Below are 22774 nucleotides of genomic sequence, written 5' to 3'. Positions count from 1 at the left end.
GCAAATACCTTTTGAGCCCTGATGAATCACTTCTCAACAAGTCATTGAACAATCATTTTGAAGCTTTCCTAACAGAAAGCTTATTTTATCAAGGTAGAGAGGGACTAAAGAGATCAGCTTTTTCATCATGGTGATGATGTGAGGTGAATTTTACAAGTAAGACAGTCTTTGCACAAACAGAATCATCTTTGACTGAGGACAAAGTTATGGTACTTCAGCATTCAATCTGGTTTGGCTAGTGTGTGAAGAGTTAAATGACCAAATTTTTTAAAAGAGATATGTTTGCCTTGCAGGGGTTCTCGGTAATGCAATATCTATATTAATCACAAAATTTGCTTTTTTTACCTAACATTTTTTTACTCCAGTTGTGAGCGTGAAATGCTGTAATAATATTAGAAATTGATAGCCTTAGAATTCCTATGCTAGCAAATTAAATTTCAAGCTATAAAGCTGTCAAAGTGATGACTCAGTTTATCTATTGTTTTTATAGCTGATCTCTGTGGGAAGCTGCTGCTAACAGAAATTGGGGAGTGGTTTGTGTTATCAACTTAGCATGCAGGGTTGTGGTGGCTCAGCTGGGCACCAATGTGCATATGAGGAAAACTGGTAAGTCAGGAAAGGGAAATAGGTCTGGATCTTGCTTCTGATAAGGATATCAAACTCCAAAGGGCAGAGCCCATCAAAAACAGCAGCTGCTACTTTGAGGGAAATCCTGGACCAAAGTACTGGAAAATGTCATCTTTCACAAAATGAAATAGTCCCCATAGTTTGGATTTTTTATCTAAAGTTTAAAATTACAAAACAGCTGAAAGTTGATGCTGAGAGGAAACATTTAGAGATCTTCCTGTCAAAAATTTACATAAAATGGAGAAATTATTTGTTTTTCCAGAATTAACATTTTCTGATAGGAAATAGCTCTAGTGAGATACCAGTAAATGGATGAATGAGGACATCTGGCTTGAAGTGTAGCCTTCTCTGGGCTAGTGAAATAGTTATAACTGAATTTCTCTTGTTCTGAATTGTCTTTGCTGATGGGCTCTCATTAAGACAACAATCTGTTTGCTTCTGATTCTGAAATTATTTTACTTCCCTAAACTGATATCTATACAGGAAAGTTGCAATGAAGATAAAATGCTAAGTAGAACTCCTATTACTTAATCCCTTTCTGTAATAATTTTCAAGGATGAAATTGGCAAGGGACATGTTTGACTATTACTCTCACATTGGCTTTCTAGTATAATTAAGGGAATTTTTTGGAAATAAACAGTTTTTATTTTCTTCAATTCCTTTGCTCCTGGAGACTTTTAAGCACCATTGCCATGCATTTTGAACAGAGTTGGATTAAATAGCAAGCATTTTATAAATCATGTACCTAAAACACTCAGAAGGAAGCTGACATAATTCTCCAAACAAATCTTGAATTGAAAATCAGAAGGAAATCAGCCTGGTATCAGGTTTATAACCATTATGAAGTGAGAGGAAAACTTGGATGTCCTAGAAAAAGTAGTACGTAATCCATTAAAGAATATTCTTTTCCATTTGCCTGTGGTATTCTCTATTCAGAAGATCTTGAAAAAATTTATATACAAAGGCAGAATACAAACTCATTATTTTCTAGCACCTTGCCGCTAGGAAGAGCATATCTATGCTGATAAACTCAGTGCATCATGTCTGCCAGTTGCTGTGTTTTTTTTCTCATTGAGTTTATCCACTGCCTGATATTTTATATGCAAATTACACATGTCTGAATGGGTTTGCTGCTGCAGTAGGTCAGTGATTAATAAAACAAGACTAGAACACTACACTTAGTGTTATAGTGTTGCTGAAGATTTTGCTGGCCATATTGGCAATTATGTAAAGAGTAACACGTACTGGGAAATTAATCTTAAAAGGTCATTGTGTGGTTCTCACATGGAAACAAGCTCTCACCTGTGTTAGATCAAAAGTGTAAAAAACCCTTCCTTGTTTTGAAACCAAGAGTTATCATTTCTCAGTTTAAAATACAAAGTTTTCACTTCAAATACTAGACTAATAAATAATTGAAAACCACGTGCGTGTTGCATATGGGGACTATTTTAGCTTTTCTTCTGTCTTCATTATTCAGCCCTTATTGATGAATTCATTCTCAGTCTGTCTGCGTAACTTACAATACAGCCTTTCGTTTGGAGGCTTTGCTCAGGTAATTATATTGTCACACAGAAAAATACCTTCCAAATAACCTTCTCAAAGAACTGACATAATTTCACTTTCCCACTTAATGAACTAGTTCTGTAGCTGAGATATATCAGATGTTTTCCACTTGAGGTCTGAGCAAGTTCTGTGAGCACATCACTGGAAAAACAGGAATGTTTCCCCTTCTACAAAGGGAGACATAACTAGAGGACAAATGTAAACCTGGCACAGAGCTGATTATTGCTTTTCAAAAGGCAGATTAAAGCTACCAGTGAAAGCATTAACAATAACAGGAAGGCAGCTGGAAGAAACCAAGGATCCAGTTTATCACATGCAGCAGAACATTTATTTTATTACTTTTCCTTGGGCCAACCTCAACAGAGGGATGCAGTGCCTAAAAACTAGCACTTGATTGGCTAACTGGGGAACTTAGCACACAAGAATTAATGGATTTTGCATAGAAAGTACATGCAGAATATAAAAACATTTGTAACCACCAGCAAAAGTATTCTCATCTAGATAAATTCAGACAAAAAAATCGGGTCCATCCACCTTTTTCTTGTCTTGTATGCTTTTAAATAAATACTTTTTCAAATTGGGTTGTCTGATTTTCAGCAATCTAATCCGCTCTTAAATGAACTATTTTTAATTGTTATTTTAGATTTTTGTATCCATTTTGTTGGAGATTAATTTTCATCTTTGCCAGCTGCCATTTAAGGGCGTCTAGTCTTATTGTACAGACAATGCAGACAGCATAACAGGGAGATGTGTTAAATCTTTAAAGTGCTAAAGAAGAAATTTCTCTCTAACACTGGTCTCAGATCTTACCCTATTAATCACTGCTGCTTCACTTAGATTTTCCTTCACTTACATGCTTCTCCTTGCTCAGTGTCCTCTTTGTTGATCTTAACCATTTCTAGCCTCCCCACAGTCACACTTACCACAAAAAGTTAAACAACCACTCATTATTTGACAAGTTCTAAAAAAAGTATTAAAACTTTTTAAAAGTGATGGACCTACCTGATCTCCCCAAATACAGCTCCTGCTCTTAGTGTAACCAGGACTTTGGTACCATCAGGGCCTCCAAGGACTTGAACTTCACCCTGTTTGATGATGTACATCTCTCTGCCAATCTCTCCCTGGACATGACAACACATAAAGAACACTGTTTTAGCAATAATTTTGTTATTAGAATAATGTGATAGGTTCTTCTTTAAATATCTTTCTACTCTCATGAGCAAAGGGTATATCACTATTATGAAGTGGCAATTTAGTTTTAAAAGTGAAGAAGCAGCAGCAACAGAGCCAGGACTGAAAATGAAGGGATTTGTACTTCTTATCTCTTCTCTTGGTGCTCCAAGCTTGCATGCAGCATCTCTTGGGTGAAGTAGGGTGAGACCAGCATACATCCAGGGGGAAGGTGGTTCCAACGTTCTATACATGCTGCAGCATTAATGAGATTTCTATGGTTGTTGGTCACATAGTAGACTTATACAAAGGAGAGGCCTTTTAGCTCTGAGTCAAGATGTAATAAGTTGATAGCTTAATTTCTCATAACCTGTCTTTGTTAAGAACTGTTTGCATCAGACTGCAGTATCAAGACATTGAATCTATTCCTGTCCTTTATTATCTCTGCTGTATCAGAGTCCCAGCTGTAGTCTAAGATCCTTTCATGATGTGCATTTTATAAGCAAACACACCAAACTACTCTTCCACTCTTCTTAGCCAACAGCAATTCTGGGATTGGTCTTTGAAAGGACATCTTGATCCTTCAGTGTATTCACAAATGTTTAACTTCTGCACAGTGGAGTCAGTGGAACTAGCCCTGCATTCTGGAGGAGGATTTGCATGCTTAACTCTTGGAGGGAGCAGGACCTTAGTGAGCATGTTGGAGCAGAATGGCTAGAGACAAGTTAAGGGGTTCTGATGGTCACTTGTGTAGGTGGTGGGACCTGTGGGTCACTTGCCAGAGCAGTATAGTATGGATTACTATTCATTCCCCCAAGCTTTGATTGCATCTGACTTTGCCCTGTGTTTACATGCCTTCTGGAAGGAGACTTAGGCTCACTGGTCAGAAGCTGAGCTATTTACCTGTGAACTACCCATCTGACCAGGGTTAAGCCAAAAAAAGCTGTGACAGATAGATATCTTTGCTAAGAGACAGTGTGACAGCATTCAGCTGGAAACCTGGAGATGGCTCAGAGCTGTGTGAAGGCAGAGCAGTTCCTTCTGGAAGGAGCTTTATGGAGCAGTGTATTTTCTACATTTATAGATAATTCTACTCAAGTGTGTCTGAGTACACAAATGAAGCTCAGACTGAGCATCATAGACTGAGACCTGTAGCCTGGGTTTGTATGTATAGAAGTATAGAAACATTATGTTTGATCCATTTTAAATATTAAAATTTCATGAGGTATCATTAGATAAGCCATATTTACATTAAATACTTTCCCATATTACTGTAATTTCATGGTTGGTAATGTAAGTAATAAAATCCATATTGTCTTTTTTTAGATTGAAATTTGAGAGCACATTTGTTGTTATTACACAGAGTAGCTTAATTAATTTTATGCTTTCTGATTCAGTCAGGATTAGGTTTATTTAAAGGACATTTTTGACCGATATCTGAACTCATTTTCTAAAACACATAACATAATTCTTATATGAATAAAACAAGAATTTTCTTATTTGAATAAAACAATAAGTCTCACCTTTTTGCAGACAAAGTCACCAGGTAAATATACAATGGATTTCAACCTTAGCAGCATGTCATATATCATCTGGGTATCACAGCCCTGTTAAAATAGAATTGATCACTGTGCTAATTCAGTATTAAGTGATTATTAGTGCCTCAAAAGCCAACAATACAGGAATAATTCAGGGATTCCATAAGTGGAATGCAAACTCAAAACATCATAAAGATCAGCTACTAGAGCTGAGAAAGGACTGAAAGAGTTGTTATTTCAAATATGTGTGAAATTCTCTATGGGTTGAATATATTTTCATTTTTTTATAAAGTGAGTTTCTCTACATCTAGATTTTCTGAGGAAGCTCAGTTAGTATTATGTTCAGAGTTTTACGTGTTTTTTATGGGGATTTTATGGTTTGTTTTTTTTTTTTAAACCAGTCCAGGGGAAAACAACAGATCCTAGCAAATGCTCATATGAATCTATGAATTCTATATCTTCAGCAGATGTAGAAAAAAATGTACAGCCATGTAATTTTTATACACATGTATCATGTGATTTCTTGCAAATATCCTAACAAGAAAATTTTCTATGTAGACTTCTAAAAACTCAGTGTCTCCTTGCTTTTGTCTCAGAAATCCATTTTTAAGTACACATTTAAACTGTAGCTCTGGAAAACTACCATGGTAAGTAAAGAGAAAGCTCCTTCACACAAAAACTGACTATGATGCAGCTTTTTCTACACCAGTGTTACGTTGCCAGAACACGAAGCATGGGTGATCTCTCAGGCAGACCTGGGTGGCCACAGCAAGGTGGACTGTGTCAAAAATTAGATTATTCTCTGACTGTTGAGATTAGCTATACTCCGAACTCACTCACAGTCTGACCATACCATCAGCTATAGGATGTTGTCATAACAAGATTTTGTTCTAATCTCATTTGTTTCTTGACACAAATCCAAATGCAGGCACTTGGGTTTGTTTTGATGTCTCCATTCACTGAGATATTTCTTTGACTTATTTTGCCTTGCACACCAACAAACATTCACTTAAGTGTTGCAAGATGCACAAAACAAAGTTTCTGTACAAAGTACCACATATTTCTGCATTCTCCCATAAAACTACTTGCTTTGAATAAGTCGACTTTGTTGACAATTGCAAAGTTCACGTCAATTGCAACAGCTAAGTGCATTTTGGTTGGCATCTGCTCCAGTAATTCTGATTCATCTGTAAAAAAAAAAAAAGACAAATTAAGGAATGTCCACAAAAATGAGCAAAAATAACTTAATGGAGTTATTCTAACACTTATGAGTTCAAGTAAGGAAGCAGCTAATATGCTTTTACTAAGATGCTTAATTAATCTTGTCCAAAATTATTAACAAACCATTGTATTAATGAATAAAATTAGTGAAGTAGTAAGAACCATATTGCTTTGTAGTTTCTTTATTTTCCCAAGTAAGTTTAGCAGCCTCCTCTGACTTTCCACATGCAATACAGAAAAGGAGAAATGTGAATTTCACCCTATATCTGTAACTGTACACCTGCTCTCAATCAGACATGCTGCATAATTGGAATTGGAAATCCTCACCCAGCATTCCTTGAGAGTCCCATGTGTATTCATACCACATTCGAACACGATTTTGCACCAGTTTTGGAATAGAATAGGTGTTCATATAGGAGACAGTGTTGTCCACACAGGATCGAAAGTAGTTCTGTCCTGCTGTTGCTGCTCCAATTACATCTCTCATCTGCAAAAATAAATTGTTGTTACCACACATTCCATAAAAAAAAATAGTCTTGATTTTAATATCTTGTCATTAACTTATAAAATAATATAATACTTTTTGCATTTAATTATTTAATAAAAATTTAAACATGCATTCGGCTGCATGTTTTGGTGCTTCATCCACTTTTTAAGAAACATTACAGACTTAATCTGATTGATTGTAATATGATTTTAGAGGAATTGCTTCTGTCTTGTATTCCTGGACATGGATGAAAATTATAGATAATATTTTTCTTAAAAATGCATAGTAAAGCTACTCTGTATTTGGCATGCAATGCAAGTCAGAAGTAAAGCAAACTGGGCTGAATTTCTGTAATAGAATCATCTGACACCACTAGAACTAAGACTGTGCCACTGTTTAAATAGTTGAGATCAGTCCTAAGCTCTGAGAGCTGAAAGTTGACCTTAAAGTTTTTAGTGCAGGAACATAATTTAACATTTCAACTCAAATGTGAATCAGTTTTTAGAAAGTGGATGAGTTAATGTTCATAGACATTTCTTCTTCAAAAGAATAAGTATTCAGATGTGATTTTAGTGGAATGGCTTCATCTGGCAGATGCCAAGGATTAATGTGCCATAGGCTGAGTTTTGCTCTCTTACAGAAATGCAATTGATTGCAATGGGAGTAACAATTTTTAGGCAAGTGTGCTAAATGAGGAATAATTCAATAATTTTAAGAGTTCTTTGTAAACAGGAATTATAACAAACAAACTGCAATGAAGCAGCTTCTCTGTTAATGTTTAAAGTTTGAGACCGCAAATGACTACACTGGTTACAAAAAGTCATCTGTAGAATCTTCTTGGGGAAATGAGGCTTTTATTGATAGTTACAACAATTTAGGGAAAAATTATAAATATGCAAACTCTGAAATTTAGTTATGTATACTTGAATTCAATATTTTTTCCAGAAGAAATATTTTATATGTATATATTGTTTTATTTTTGGTAATTTTGGTTTATGGAAGAATTTAAAATCATATAAGGAAGAGTATCTTCAGTGACAGTTACCCCTTCTTGCAGTTGCCAAGAGCAAGAGATATATGCAATCTCTAGCTGCTGGATTGAACTTTTCAAATGTTGTATTCAAAATAAGAATTAAATTTCAGTTTTAATTCAGGGTTTTTTTTTAATAATTTTATAACAGGCATGCACAAATCAAAAATTCTGGAATGGTTTCTACAGAAATTGATAAGGTACAGCCTCACTCAGAAACTTCAACATTTGTTTTTCTGTAGGCAATGTGTTTTAAAACCTAGGATCTAAAGCCCAAGTTTAATAGTTACAAACCATAAATATTTCAATTATGTTCATTTAGAAATATAACTGATTTGCTGAGCTATGGGCTTTTTTATTTCTATCCTGCCAAATGGGAACCAAAAGCAATAGAAACCAATTACTTTTCAGATTGTCAAATATATTGTAATTTGTGGAAGAGATCAGAGTTACAGTTTGACAAAAAGAATGGGATTTCCATTAACAGTATCTTATCAGTAGTAGTACTGAGCATGACTTATTCAACAATCACAATTTTTATTTCAGATTTAACAGTATAATGTGAATGTCAAGGATTTGTCTCCTTGGCTGTGAGTAAGGAAAAAAGAAGGAATTATGCAGTTTCAAAGGTCATCTGTGTCCTTCAGAGTCTTGGCTTTTAATCAGCTTGTGTGCAAAAGAGCTGCAAAACAGGGAACTGATTAAAAACATGTATTTATCAGAAAAATAAGTATGTTTGACATTAAAATAGAGGATGGAAACAAAACTTTTTCCCAGGACTAAATTCCATTAAATTGAATATATTATCACTACATTACAGTAATCTGAATCTAACTTGTTATTAAATTTTATGTACCTGACCAATTAAGCTGGAGAAGACAAAGACACCCATGAAATAATTCAGCAGTTGAAAAATGATCTCAAACAACGTTTGTGGTTCTGCAAGGCCACCAATGGTGATTAAACTACGAACTGCCCAGTAGTAACACCTCAGGTACCTGTGGATACAAACAGCATTTTTGTTAGACTGTAGCTACTTATGTGTTTGAAGTTAAGCATCACTTTCAGTGTTACTTTTCAGTCCAAAAGACTTTCATCATTTTTTAAAGGGTTGTGAATTTATAAATGGTATAATTATATAGGTCAGGTTGAGCTGAATATCCTCACAGCAAACTAAGAATGTCTGGGAAATGCAGCTATAATTTACTGCTCTCTAGAAATACCAGGTAGCATTAAAAAAGACTTTTGTACAAAATTGCCAAGATGGATATTACAGTGCTAGAATGCTACCAGTGAAGATGGTCAGAAGTAGTGTAAAAGTGTTGGAGACTTCTCAGAATCTCTCTGTAGCAGCATAAAGATGCTCCAATACTTGAAGGTCCCCTTCATGGCTTCAGTGCCATGACGCCAGTGCAAAGCCTTATCACCATAAGGCTTTTGTTCTAATCTCAGGATTTTGAATGACAAATGCAATATTGTTCTTCTTGTGTCCCTTTTTACTCCTTCTGCAATACTGGTCTTCCTCCCACTGTGCTTTTGAACACCCTTCATTGGCTCTACCTCCTGAGTTATGCCAAAAATGTTACATATTTCCACAAGTTGTGTGTTAATTCGGCTTCTCCAAACCACTTCACTAATTCAGCACTGAAAGGTTGATTCCTCTATTAATATCTCCTAGCCTCTGGTCTCCACAAATCCTTATGTCACCTTAACAAAATATTTCTTGCCTTTTTCACTACAGAGCCTTTTGCCTTCAAGTCATGTATCTCTACTAGTATGATAACACAAGTTTATGAAAGCAGTAAAGGACTTGGACAGAATGCTTTAAAAAGGTTCCTTGGCATCTCTAAAATTGTGGTTTAAATCTCTTTCTAGAACATGATACCACAAGCAATGCAGCATTGCATTGGGGAATAACTACTTCAAATAATTGTTGTGAGAGTGCTATAATTTCCTTCTTTTCTGAACAAACAAATAATTGGGTTAGGTATATTTTTAAAAGCCTGGTATTTATTAAAATGTGACTTCCCAAGTTTCCGTACAATCAGACTTCAGCTTTGCTGAGTGGAATTTCATTTACCTTAATTATAAAGTGGGATTTTGTATTACTTCAGCTGTGACTACTTCTTCTGAAGCAATGCTGATTCCTTATGTGTGTTGAATTTTATTGCATTTTAAATAATAATTAAAAACCAACCGCCCCTCCCCCCAGCCCCCACCCCACCCCAAGCACTAAGACACAAAAGAAACACTTTTGGAGATAAGTTTGTTTTGAAATAGAAATTCTCACATGCATCTTCTCATGCCTGCTCTGAACCTGAGGACACCTGGTCTGCTTGCAGACATTAGGTGTATTTCAGACTCCTCTCTTTTTAAGATATGAACTCCACTATAATAAGAGGTTCATGTAATAACACAGCTGCAGGGTCAGTTTTGTGCAAATATGAGAAAATAAGCTCATGATAAAAACCAATTCCAATGAGGTTTGTTTTTCTTAATCACTTGAAAGTATTTTCAAGTTTTTCACCCAAAATGTAAGGCTTTACCAAGCAATTGATATCTGCTTTTCATTACAAAGTCCCTTTTTTCTTGTTTGCAGATTAAGAAAATGCAGTAACAATGATCACTTTTACCATAGTTTTCTAGTTTTAGATGTTAACAGTCAGAACCGGCCATTTTCATTCAGAGTCCTTAAATAAAATATTCATTGCATATTTTCCATTTTAACATTTTTCCTTGTTAGGCATGCAAAATATCTGCCACAATAATATTTTCACTTGGGATAAAAAAAAATCACATATGCATATTTTCAGCAAAGTATGCATAAGGGTCAGCTTTTTCTTAGACTTCTGTAGCATAAACAAATAATAAGAAAAAGACTGAGGTCCGTTTTGGAAGAATTACAGATTTAAGCATAAAATTGTGCTTTTAGCTTGGCTGAGGGGAATTGTATAAAGCATATTAATATCCCATTGATTTGCCATAACTGAGAATGCTGTGGTGCTTGAAAAATGTATAATTGGGTAATATAAGAATAATGAAATTAACAATATTTCTGTGGTACTTATTTTAGGAAAAAAAAATGATTAAGTAGATCACTCACCCTCAATGGCTCTGCGTGCCAAGTTTGCAAACTCCACCATGATAGACAATATAATCTTTATTCTGGGAATGTCTACAAAGAATGAAAGCAACTCCTCAGAGGAATTTAGGTGTCACATTCTTCTTTTCAGTGTTGTATGTCCAAAATGTGAGGGTTTTTTTATATTTTTCTACCCCTTCTTAAGATTTAGTTAATATACTGTATTCTTCTGTGATTTTACTTCAAAAGGAACTTTCTATTGGCAAGGCACATGATATTCTCTATCTCTTTGGAACAGGTTTTCTCCATTTATGCATTTTTGGTTTTATTTTAATCTAAAATGGAAGTTGCACAGTTGAAATACAGAGCAGCTCTTGTCTTCCCTTAGAAGGATTGTAAATTTTGTTTGAGAAAAGCCAGAAAAAACAACTCCTATTTCAACAGTATTAACAACTCTGCTTCCTACCAGCATGTGTCTGGAAAATATCACTGTTCACTATACAGTTTACCAGCCTGCTATAAAATTACTGTTGAAGTAAACAACAGTCATGAGACAAGAAAGGGATTTTTGCCTCCACACATCATAGGGAGTATGTTTATCCTTCAGGCAATCAAAGTAGTAGATTTTTCCTTAAAAAAAAATCCTAGGTATGAAAACATTCAGAAACACTGCAAATAAGATACCTTGTAATATTTTGTCAATAGAAATATCTTTCTCAGAAAAGTCTATTTCAGAATACACTACTTTCAAGATTTTGGTTAGTGCAGGTAAATCAAGTCTTTGTGCATGTGTCTTTCAGATTTTAAGGTTGTATTCATATATTCATTTCATCCCAGGGAAGCATTGTTTCAGGACTATCACATTTGACTCCTCTCAAATTATCCTCTGAGGATGGGTTTAAGCAGAGTAAAGCAGCACCCTTTATAAACTAATCACTTCCTTCTTGGTACCTCTTCTAGAGTGACGTGTTCATCAAGTGCCTGTGATGGTGATAATCTCAGACACAGTGGAGCAAACTATAAAGCTTTTACTTAAAAAAGTATGGCTGTGGGTAGCAGGTCTGAAAGTCTGACATATGAGCTGGGCTGTGCATTCACAGCTTGCCTGGAGGCACAAAACTGTCTTTGCATAGCAAGCACTGCAGTCCTGACACAGCAGACCTATTGCAAGAGCAATGACAGCTGAAACCCACCAGATACATTTCAAGATTTGCCAGTGCCACTGTGCATTGGGCAATGCATACCAAAGGAATGGCTTTGTTCTAGACACAGTGACCATTTTCTGGGACTTACAGATATTTACTAAGTCTGTGCCCAGAACGGGAAGGCAGCACACTACAGACAAACATAATTGTGTTTCAAATAGGTGTCTTAAATTTGCCAAAGAATTTTGCAGACTCCTTGCAAACAGCAGAAGTACACCATGAGCAAAGTTAAATTATTTGTTTTGCCTAAATTTACTGCTGACCTGGAGGGTTTGCATGAGAATTTCAGCTCCCTAGTTTAGTTTCTCTGTGAACAGTGATAAAAGAGAGATACTTCCTTGGAACAATTCAGAACAATGACATTACACTGAATCCCTGGAAAAAGGTTTGTCCATTTTCCTCAGGAATTAGGGAGATCGATCTTTTACTTGGATAGTTAAATTAGATTGTAAGTAAACACATATAGTTGAAATTGTCCACTTAAGAGTCCTTTTCAATATCTGCTGCTGTCCTTGTGTAGACTCTACACTGTAGTGTTCCATTAGTGATGCTCTGCTTCTGCTTTAGGAGAGACTGAGGTCTTGCCTAACTCAAGCTGTGCACATTTAATGCTGAAAAAACCTTGTGTGGCTAATTTGGGTGTGTTGCAGGGAGGTAAAGTTGACCACCTTTTACATCTCAAGTCAAAGGCTTTGACTGAAGGCTGCTGTGCAAAAGAGCTCACATCCTGGACTGACTATAGCACTTTCCACCTGGACAAGAACCAGAAAAGAATAGAGCTTGTGGAAATTTGCAGAAGAGCTACTTTGATAATTTTGCTTGTGGATTGAGTGTTGTGTATAGTTGTTAGATATAGATTTAGTTCACCAGATACTTTGACTGTTCAGGAACAAGTATGTAATCTCACTAATAATGGGAACTGCTGTCTTACTTTTTTTTAGCCTGGAAAAGGAAAAGAAAAAAAATCCTAGGAATGTTGACATTTTTAAGAACTGCTTTTGGCCTAGCAATATTTTGAACTAGCAATATTTTATGGACACAGCAAGGATTCCACATAAAGCACTAGGGCCACTAAATCAGTGCCAGATCATTTTCTGTGGATCAATCTGAGACAGCTAGAATTTTGATTTACTTGTCAAACTGCTTATGGTCATTTTTCAAAATTAGCTAAGTAGCTATGTATCCCTAATATTCTTTCTGAATATGTTCCAATTCTTTGTGAGACTACTGGCATATTTTGTTTCAAATATTTTCACCCTGTGCTCTGTGAAAGAAAAATTATAAGTTCACTGATGTGACATAATATATGCTGCAGTACTAGTCACTTTTCCTGACAAATTGTTCTTATATCTGCTTTCCTAATAAATGAATATACCTAGAAGTATCTTGTCTGATAAGTTTAAATACACTTACATCTCCAATTATAACTAGTGTTCACATGATGCCTCTGTGTGTGAAAAAATGCTCAAATATTTGATGATTAGATTTTATGTCATGCCTAATTCTCTAAGGCAATGACTATTCCACACAGTCAGCATTTGCCATTAGTGGATGACAAAGCTATACTTTATGAAATGCAGCTCAGTGTAGAATACTCTTTGGGGTTCCATGTTCATGGCACTATATATTCCAGAATGAGTTAGATACAGGAAAAAGAATAAATTCATACACTCATCAAACAATTGTCAAGATGAAGTGGATTAATATCTTAATGAAGTTTAGAGATATATCATAGAACCATTGAATGGTTTGGGTTGGAAGGGACCTTAAAGATTATTCAGTTCCAACCCTTCTACCATGGGGAGGGGCACCTTCCACTAAATCAGGTTGCTCAGAGCCCCATCTAGCCTGGCCTTGAACACCTCCATGGACTGGGAAGTCCACAGCCTCTCTGGGCAATGTGTTCCAGTGCCTCCCTTATAGTAAGGAATTTCTTCCTAATATGTAATTTAAATATGTCCTTTTTCAGTTTAAAGCCTTTCCCCCTTGATCTATCTCTGCATGCCCTTGTAAAAGTTTCCTGTGCTGCCTTCTCGTAGGCTCCCCTTTAGGTACTGGAAGGTGCTATAAGTTCTTCCCATGCCTTCTCTTCTCCAGGCTGAACAATCCCAACTTTCCCAGCCTGTCTTTACAGGAGACGTGCTTCAGCCCTGTGACTAACTTAGTGGCTTCATCTGGACTCATTCCGACAGATCAGTGTTTTTCTTGTATTTGGCTATTTGGATATCCAACATGCATTTTATTTAAGAATCTCAGTTTAATACGGAACTTGAATTATCATTTTGTTATCACTGTTTATGAAACAAGTCTGCTCTAAATTCCATGTGATTGCAGTGTGACTTCATTTGAGACCTATTTTTTGTCTCCTCGTGGAAAAAGTAGCACAAAATATTAAAAAACCAGGCCACTGTGAACACACAAGTCATTGTCTGTGGTAAAGCCAGTAAATAATTTCTACCAATTACTTTTCTGGAAAAAATGTGAAATATTTTTGTTTGTGAAAAACAGGTAATACTTTTTTGCCTATTCTCTAGACTGTTCTGAAGAAGTATTAAAAACTTGAAGACCAAGTAAACTCTCCACTTTCAGAGTTTTCAGGTTTCTTATTCTTATGTAACTTACTTTTTGGGTATGAGGCAAGTATTCCCAAGAATCACATTAACAAAAAATAGCTATAATGGAAATTGCTTCTGCATTTTTCTTGTCAGATTTCTGGAAACCTCAATCCTGCAAATAAACACTCATCTATAACTTCACTTACATAAGTGGTTCCACTAAGCTCCATGATCCTGCTTGCACATGTCTGACCACAATACTCAAGCTGTGTATTTTAATGGTGTGTGGAAACTTCAGATATGTCTTTTTTTTTTTTTTTTTTTTTTTTTTTTTTTTTTTTTAAGAGATAACCCTAGATATAAAAAATAAGTGCTGGTTTATACAAAGTGTCTTTTGTTCTTCAAGGTAGTGACTTGACATCAAACTTGAGAAGACTGACAAAACTACAAACAAGAGGAGCACATGTTCAAGAGAAGGGTAAAAGGTTGTTTAGAAGGTAATTTATGACAGCAGTAGGATGCTATATCTGGTTTTGCAAGGAATGTAATCAAAGAACAAATTGAACTGTGGCTTTAACTGTATTATCGCCTTTGAAAGAAATTAATGTTTATACAACTGAACCTATTAGATATATCTTTACAAAACTACACAAAGAGTATATTATGAATTTGTTTTTTCCTCTTACTTCTACTTCATCATCTTGATAAATGGTCCTTACTTCGTACCCAGCCAGTGCTGTCACAAGGAGTTTATGGAAAATTTTGCCAAAATCCAGTAGTTTCCTCTGAAGATACTCTGCCACATGTTTAAGCATGACCCTCTCAAAAAATCAGAGAGAGCTGGTGGAATTTTTTCAGACCAAACACCATGGTGTAGAGGGACAAAAATGTTGCACTTAATGACACAATGCTGTGTGGCAGAAAAAAACTCCCAAACTGTCCTTGTGTTTCTTTTGAAGGGTTGCTATACAATCCTTCTAACAGTTCCCATGTGCATATGCAATCAGTAAGTTTAATTTATGAGCCTTGCTGCTTTCTAAATGTTTAATTAAGTCAGCACTTAGTACTGACTCATAAACCTATAAAAGCTGAAATTGGTGAACTGATTATTCATTGCACCTGCCCTCCAAATATCTGCTAGTATTGAAAGCTGCTAATCAGCAGTCATGCTACTAAAAGTTTGCTATCCAAGCATTTAAAAAGTAAGCAGTGGCATGGGAGAAGGATGGGAAGGCAGGAATGAGCAAAATAAAAAAAAAAAAAAAACTTGTACAAAAAAAGGACTTACATGTTTCCTTCGCCATCATACACCCATCTAGTGCTGCCAATTCCTTCATAGTCTGAAGCCCAATAATACAGGCATGCATTAATGTGCAAGATAAAGAGCAAGTATCCAGTTGTTCTAATGACCCTATAAAAGTCAACAGATTCCTGTAAAACACCTTAAATTTTTCATTTTTTAATTTTTTTAATTTAATATAGAACCCATTACTTTTTTGGATTAACAATGTTAATGTTAAGCATAAAGCTAAGTAGTTCCCCACCTGTATTGAGTCTATGAAAAAATAGCTGGCAATTACCCATCTCTCACATCTGTCCAAGGTCAAATAAATATCTTCCCTAAAATATTTGACATGGGGTAATTTTTAAATTATGGTTCCCTGAGGAATTTATAGTCCACTTCTCTAAATAGCTATGAATATTTCCAGAAGTTTGAAGCTATATTAATGAGGGTCCAGGGTAAAAAATAATGTGTTTCCCAAACTCTATCCAAGATAGACTCTAAACTTGTGAACCAAAGCCAAGAAATGTTTGAGGTCAGAAATGAACTGCTTTACAAGACCTGTAGTATAAAACCTGCAGAAGATCCTCTAAATAATATGATTTAGTCTCTACAGCAAGAGTTATATCATTCCTGATCCCAGTTCTTATGTTTGTGGCCAATTCTTTGAAGAATAACAATGATGAACTACTTAAGCACCAAGCAGCTTTCTGTTAATACAATAATGATCTCATTGTATATCCTCTGTTCAGGGCATGGGGATCAAAAGAAATGTCTCCTGGATTAAGATCTCTATTGAAATATTCATACAAGCAGGGGATAAATAAGCAGGAAAAGTGCAGTACTTGCCTAAACACAGGCTGGTAGTTAGTGACTTTATCTGCTAGAATAGAATTCAATGCACTATGCAGTACAGAATAACTGAGTAAGTGGTTTTATGAGACTTTAACAAGATCTAACTAAGTTGGGTCTATAAACAAAGATAATGGGAGCTAATATCTCTGCGGTTACTTCATTAAGCACTCCTTTGTTGCTTCTTCAGATGCCTTTTTATGCCCTCCTTGGCCTTTCCATGCTGTTAGATCATCTACTTAAGTGTACTCTTCTTTTTTATGATGGTCACAAATGAATGCTGTTTCTCTGTTTAAAAGTTGGTGTGCTTCCAGGACAACTCTGTTTAGGATTGCAAGCTACAGAGAACAGCAGAGAGCTGTTGTGGTCTTGTAATGTTGCAATATTGCCCATGCTAGGTCTTCTGTTCAAGCTTGAATCCATGAAAGTGAACTCTTGAGGTCTGAGAGAAGATTCCAGAAACCTTTGCTGTGTTACATTTCACCAGACATATGTTAAATATATCAGAATGAGAAGATGTAAGTAACTCGTGCTAGTTCTATTCCTATAAACTCAAATGAATTACTTTGAGAAGAGAATCCCCCTTGCTGTAGAAGCTTAGTTTGTTATTATCAAGTTAATTGGTACCTTCTTGCTCAAAGTGTGGTTATACTAATGTCAGACAAAGCAAGATGACAACATTAAAATTAAATGCAGTAGTTAGCACAAAAAGACTGGGGTTTTAGAGATTTTTTTAGCTTCTGCCTGTACTCTTCTGTATAACTACCTCTGTTCTTTGACAATGAGCAAAATCTGTAGTCAGTGTTTTCTGAAGTATGAATTAGAAAACAGATTCACTTTGAAATATTTAGATTCTGCAGTTTACATTATGCAAGTGATTTAATACTGGCAATCTGAATGGGCCAGGAAACAAAGACACAAACAGCAACACAGTTGTGGTTCTTAATATCATGCTAAAAATTTCTCTGACAGGGCAGAGTAGCTGGCTCTGCTACTGCATACATTTTGCAGGACCAGTGAGCTCTTGCTCTGTGTGTCTTGCTTTTCTAAATGAGCACTGTTTTTGACATGTAAATAAACATCACATTTTTCAAAGCTGGTCTAGCTTGAAGATATAACATCCCCATCACAATTTGTCCTTTGAACATTAATCTCCCGCTCTGTATTTTTGTAAGTGTGAATTTCTGTCCCTTGAAAAACTTTATTTGGGTGAAAATGAATTTTAAATGTGTTGCCATTTCTTTGAAATCTATATACATACAACAGTATTGTTACATACAAACTAATTACTTGATTCAGAACTGTCTATATTATTATTCTCTCATTGCAAGTATTATAGAAGACACAGAAAAAGCATTGAACTATGACTGCAAAAAGCAATGGATATAATATGGAAAATAATTACTTTTGAAACAATTAATTTTAAAGCTTATCAATATTAGAAAAAATTAAATACCATAAGCAGATGAAGGCCCAGTTTTTAAAATGAAATTAGGAACTGAAGAAGGCCGAGATTCAGAAACTGAGAAGAAATTTATTCGTCTTGTGGGAATTCAGTCTTCTCTTGACCCAAAAGAATTAAAAAAAAAACAACAAAAAAAAACCAAAAAACCACAACACCAAAAAACCAAACCAAAAAACCCAAACTACAAAGGAATCTTCCATGAGTGAAAACGAAGTTAACTATAAATTTTGTGAAGGTCAGCGTGTCAAAAATATTTTACTAGAACTTTCAAGCTTTTAAGTTTTGTTTTATTTCACAGTTACATGAAAAAATGAAGGAGATGATATTTGAACCTCCTTTTGAAATTTATCTTGTTTTAAAATCTCATAAAATATCTCATTTGAATGTATTAATATCATGTGTACTGTTTAAGTGCAATAATCTCTGAAATGAAATAAGATGGTAACCAACATATTTCTACAGCACCTACAGACAGTAACAAATACATGCCCCAAAACTGGGACAGGGAAAAGGATCTGTTGGTGTAGGTATTACACAAGATAACCTAGACCAGATGACATTGACAATAATGATGACAAAGCAAAGGGTTCATTGGATCTTAGCAGCATCACTGGCAGCTGAGGGGCTTGTGAAAGTTGCCATAGCTATGTCCAGCTTGAGTTGGATCCAAAATTCTTTTTGTCAATGCAGAAGGTGAGAACACAGTTCAGCAGGCTATGGTTATAATCACTATTTGTGAACTGTGCTGAATTGATCCTCATTGCAGCTGTAGTCAGTGAAGTGAAGGATCAAGTTTCTGTATATGCCAAGTTCATGGGGAAAGCATGTTTGAAGAAAAATGTTGACACAGACTCAGGCTCATAACTCTTATTAAGCACAAATAAACAGCTTCTGAGGATTTGGAACCACTATTAGCAACTTAAAGAAAGTGGTTTTAGCTGTTTCATTAAAGAAACTTTTGGAAACTTCTGATCAATTAGATTTTGGCAGAAGCCTCAGTTTGGTGAACATTTTACCTGAACCATGCCAGCTGAACTGAGCTAGATTTCATGCATAAGTGAGGCCTTATATATATATTATTTTAATGATTACCATAAAGGCAGGTATTAAAAAAAAAATCTTTAAATTGAACAGTTAAAGATGTATCATATTCCACCCAGTGCTTAACTGACAACTCATGAAATCATTTGAAATGCATTCTGTGCCAAACTTTGCATGCTACTTGAGTTTTATCATCACATACCTGTAGATGTATGCTTTTTCCATAATAGCTTCCAAACGATCATTAAACTCAAAGAACGTGTTATGCTGAATGGAAAACAAATGAAAGTAATCCAATCACTATTTTTCAGTACTTTTATAATAGTACTGACATCAGTTCTTATACACATTTTGAAAATGGATTTTTCAGTAATCAAACTTTCTATTGGTTCTGGCCAGAACATGGTTAATTTTTGCAGTATCTGGGAGGGGCATGACTAGGACTCATGTTATTTTATACCACCTCAGCTCATTGCTGGGAGTGGGATAACTGGGCTATCTCTTCCAGTCAGGGAAGGTGTTCCTTCCTGTAGAGAAAATCTAGCAGAGGGTGCTGTCTGGTATTGTTTATTATTGGGGAGTTTTTCCATGTGAATTACCTCTTTTCTTAATACTCTCTGTCATTGACAATGTTGTTGTTAGTTTCATTAGTTCCATTAATTCCATTTCTTATTTTGTTGTTTCCAGAATATTGTTCTTATCTCAGCCTGTGATTCTTGCCTTTTGTGCCTCCAGTTGATGGGGGAGAGGGACCAGTTTTAGTGGGAGTACTAAAATGGAAAACACTATTCCTAAACCATGGCAAACATGTAACAAAAATATGAACTGAAAAACAAAGATAAATTTCAGTCAAGTGTTTTTCTGGATGTTGAGTGATTACAGAAATAACCTTGCTGTTTTGGTGAGAGTACTGCAGGTAAACAACTTCTACTTCCTCATACATATATAATTGCTTGGGCAACATGATCACAAAGACTTACATGCATTTTTTCTCTTCCTGAAATTCCAGTAATTCTCCAGTAAGTGATCATATGTATCAACAGCCACATACTAGAGGATATCCTGTGGCATCAATGGCAGCTGTATTGAATTCTTCCTGTTTAGTATTTGCAGTTTATCATTAGTGATTGTATGTAGCTTTTTTCTTTGTTTTTGTTCAATACACAGCTGGTTGCCTAATACAAGGTACTATTTAACTTTTCATTCTTTCATATTATTTTGGTTCTGTTTTAAGGAATTTTTAAGTTTTCTTGAATACCAAACTGAAGAATACCTTCATTTTATTGTCAGAGTTCTGTACTCCCCCCAGTTTTTAATGAAAACCAATTCTTTATCAACATGTTGATTGTATGCAGAGAAATGCATTTAGCCACAGAGTGGCCTGCTAGATAATATGTTCTAATCCCTTCTCAGATCTTTCATTACACAGCTCCAAGGTCTTTGGAATTGATAACAAAAGTAGGTTTGTGCTTGATAGGTATTCTGTGTATAGTTTTTCTCCTCAAAATTATCTCCTATGTTTTTAAACACCTGACATAAGCAACAAAAGGGGAAGGTACATTGGCATTAATTAATAATTTTCTTTAATCTTTGAAAACAAAGCAGATAATTTGAGATTAATCTAATTTAAATAATGAGAGAAACCAAGCTTTAATCAAAAAAATACTATTTTGAAATTAGGAAATAATAAAATCAGAAGAAAAATAAGAAAATAAGGGCTTAATTTGGCTAGACTATGACTTATATTTTTGGTTTTTTTATTAAATTATGCTGTACCTTACCTTGAAGATATTTTACAGTCTCTAAATTTCATATTCCTAAATATTATAAAAAAAATTCTGTTGCATTGCAAAAACATCTAGACATGGTCAGCCCTCCATCACTAAAACAGATCTTACCTTTAGCATCCTGTTTGCTCGAAGTGCTGGATTAAATCCAAAGAAGAAGTATAAAATGTCAAATGGAAACACTGATAGCACATCAAGCTGTTGAAGAGCAGAGGGGTCAATTTAAACTTCATAGTAATCATAATGTATTTATTTGCTGTCAAAAACCTGCTTAGACTGAATCATGACTGCAATAATATTTGAAAAGTCAGCATGCTAAGCATGTATCTTCCTAAGTACTGGCAGGTAAAATTATCTCCTTGAAAAACTGACAGCTTGGCTTTGGCCTGCTTTTGTGCCTGAGATTTTAATCTGTTTCATGTGGATTATTAACAGTATCTCATATATTTGATTATTAATATATTCTGTTTTTTCAATTGTAGTTCTGATCAGAATAAAATGTTAGGAATGGGGCTGATGAGTGCAGATGGGGAGGCCACTACACAAGCACTTCTTAAAAGTCCTTTAAAACACTTCTTAAAAGTCATTCTTAAAAGCTTTTAAAACAAGGCTGCCTAAAGCAACTTGAGGAAGCACAATGAGTTAGATGTCTTGCTTGCAACCTGCAGAAGTCTGTGGTGGTGTAGTCATGTTCCAAACAATAGATACATCATACGATAATTAATTTGGCTTTTTTTATTATTTTTTTATTTGTTTGGTTGATTGGTTGGCCTGGGGTTTATTTAATTAGATTTTTTTTCTTCTATCAAATTTGTATGCTGCTTCTTCCCATACCACTAAAGTTTTTAACATCTCCCTGCAGTCCATCAACTATGTGATTACTCTTCTTATGTGTATCTATTCTTTCCTAAGAGAAGGAAAGTTGTGGCAAATGTATCTTTTTTTTTTTTTTTTTTTTTTAAAGGTCGTGGGATACCTTGCTTTGTTGCTGTTATTGCTTGGAAGTAAGAGAGGGAAGTGGAGCTCTGGGCTTCATCTAACTGAAATCAGAAATGCTTTTGCTCTGAGGGGTGTAAATCATGTTGGCAGCCACCAGCCTGCAGCACTGACCTTTTATTCCATGCAGGTAAGAGGCAATTAATACCTGAACAGTGTGCAAAGCAAACAAAAAAATTGATTGAGAGAAACTGCCTCTTATGGTCTCTCTTTCTCTCCTTCTCTCAGATATATGTCTAAGAGGAGGGAAAATTTAGTCAAAAGTGCATTAATATCAGTAACTGCTAAATAGTACTTAATCATATAACAAATTCCCACATTATATCTGTAACTTTCATATAGTAAGAACATTCAGGTCTTAATAGTTTTTTCAGAAATCAAGAGTCCTAAACATACAGCAAGTGTTAGCTTAAAATAAAACCATACAAATCCACTTTGGTCTCCTGCTTTAAGTTTCACTCTGTCAAACCCATTTGACTGTATGGTGTACATCCTGCAATTTTGGATCACTTAATATCAAGTATTTAAGTAATGATACTACAGTCACTGAGAAAAAAAATAGCTCTGAACAAGGCAGGTGCAAAAGTAAAGAAGAGGAGAGGGCAATAATTGTGATATGTGCTTAATGTCACAGAGCTGTATTTTCATCAGGAATTCAATAAACTACCTATCTTCCATTGACAAAATAATCCCAACATTTAGGAACAGCATTAACAATTTTCCTAAATCAAATGCATCTTTGTTTTTATAAAGTGCCACGAGCATAAAAAAATCTTAGTTTGAATTTTTGACTACTCTGAGTGATGAAATATTTAATTCAATAAGGCACTTCAAAAGAGTTTACAGAAAAGAGTTATCATTTCTCTCCAGGAG

At 35.2% G+C, this 22774-nt stretch overlaps 1 protein-coding gene across 1 annotated transcript in view; it reads right to left on the bottom strand.

Annotated features, from left to right (window-relative positions):
- The window catches only part of CNGB3 (cyclic nucleotide gated channel subunit beta 3), a 59570-nt gene that overhangs the window by 5307 nt on the left and 31489 nt on the right, over positions 1–22774 (bottom strand). Inside the window, exons 9-16 of the mRNA XM_077781260.1 lie at positions 21017–21103; positions 19321–19385; positions 15767–15889; positions 8493–8634; positions 6447–6606; positions 5988–6085; positions 4884–4967; positions 3193–3311 (exon numbers count right to left, since the gene is read on the bottom strand). Coding sequence (XP_077637386.1) covers positions 3193–3311; positions 4884–4967; positions 5988–6085; positions 6447–6606; positions 8493–8634; positions 15767–15889; positions 19321–19385; positions 21017–21103 — 878 coding nt within the window. The remainder of the gene's footprint in view (positions 1–3192; positions 3312–4883; positions 4968–5987; positions 6086–6446; positions 6607–8492; positions 8635–15766; positions 15890–19320; positions 19386–21016; positions 21104–22774) is intronic.

Source organism: Lonchura striata, chromosome 1 (genome assembly GCF_046129695.1).
Source record: "Lonchura striata isolate bLonStr1 chromosome 1, bLonStr1.mat, whole genome shotgun sequence".
Lineage (NCBI taxonomy): Eukaryota > Metazoa > Chordata > Aves > Passeriformes > Estrildidae > Lonchura > Lonchura striata.
The sequence above is the reverse complement of the archived record's forward strand: the minus strand, read 5'-3'. Positions and strand labels throughout refer to the sequence as shown.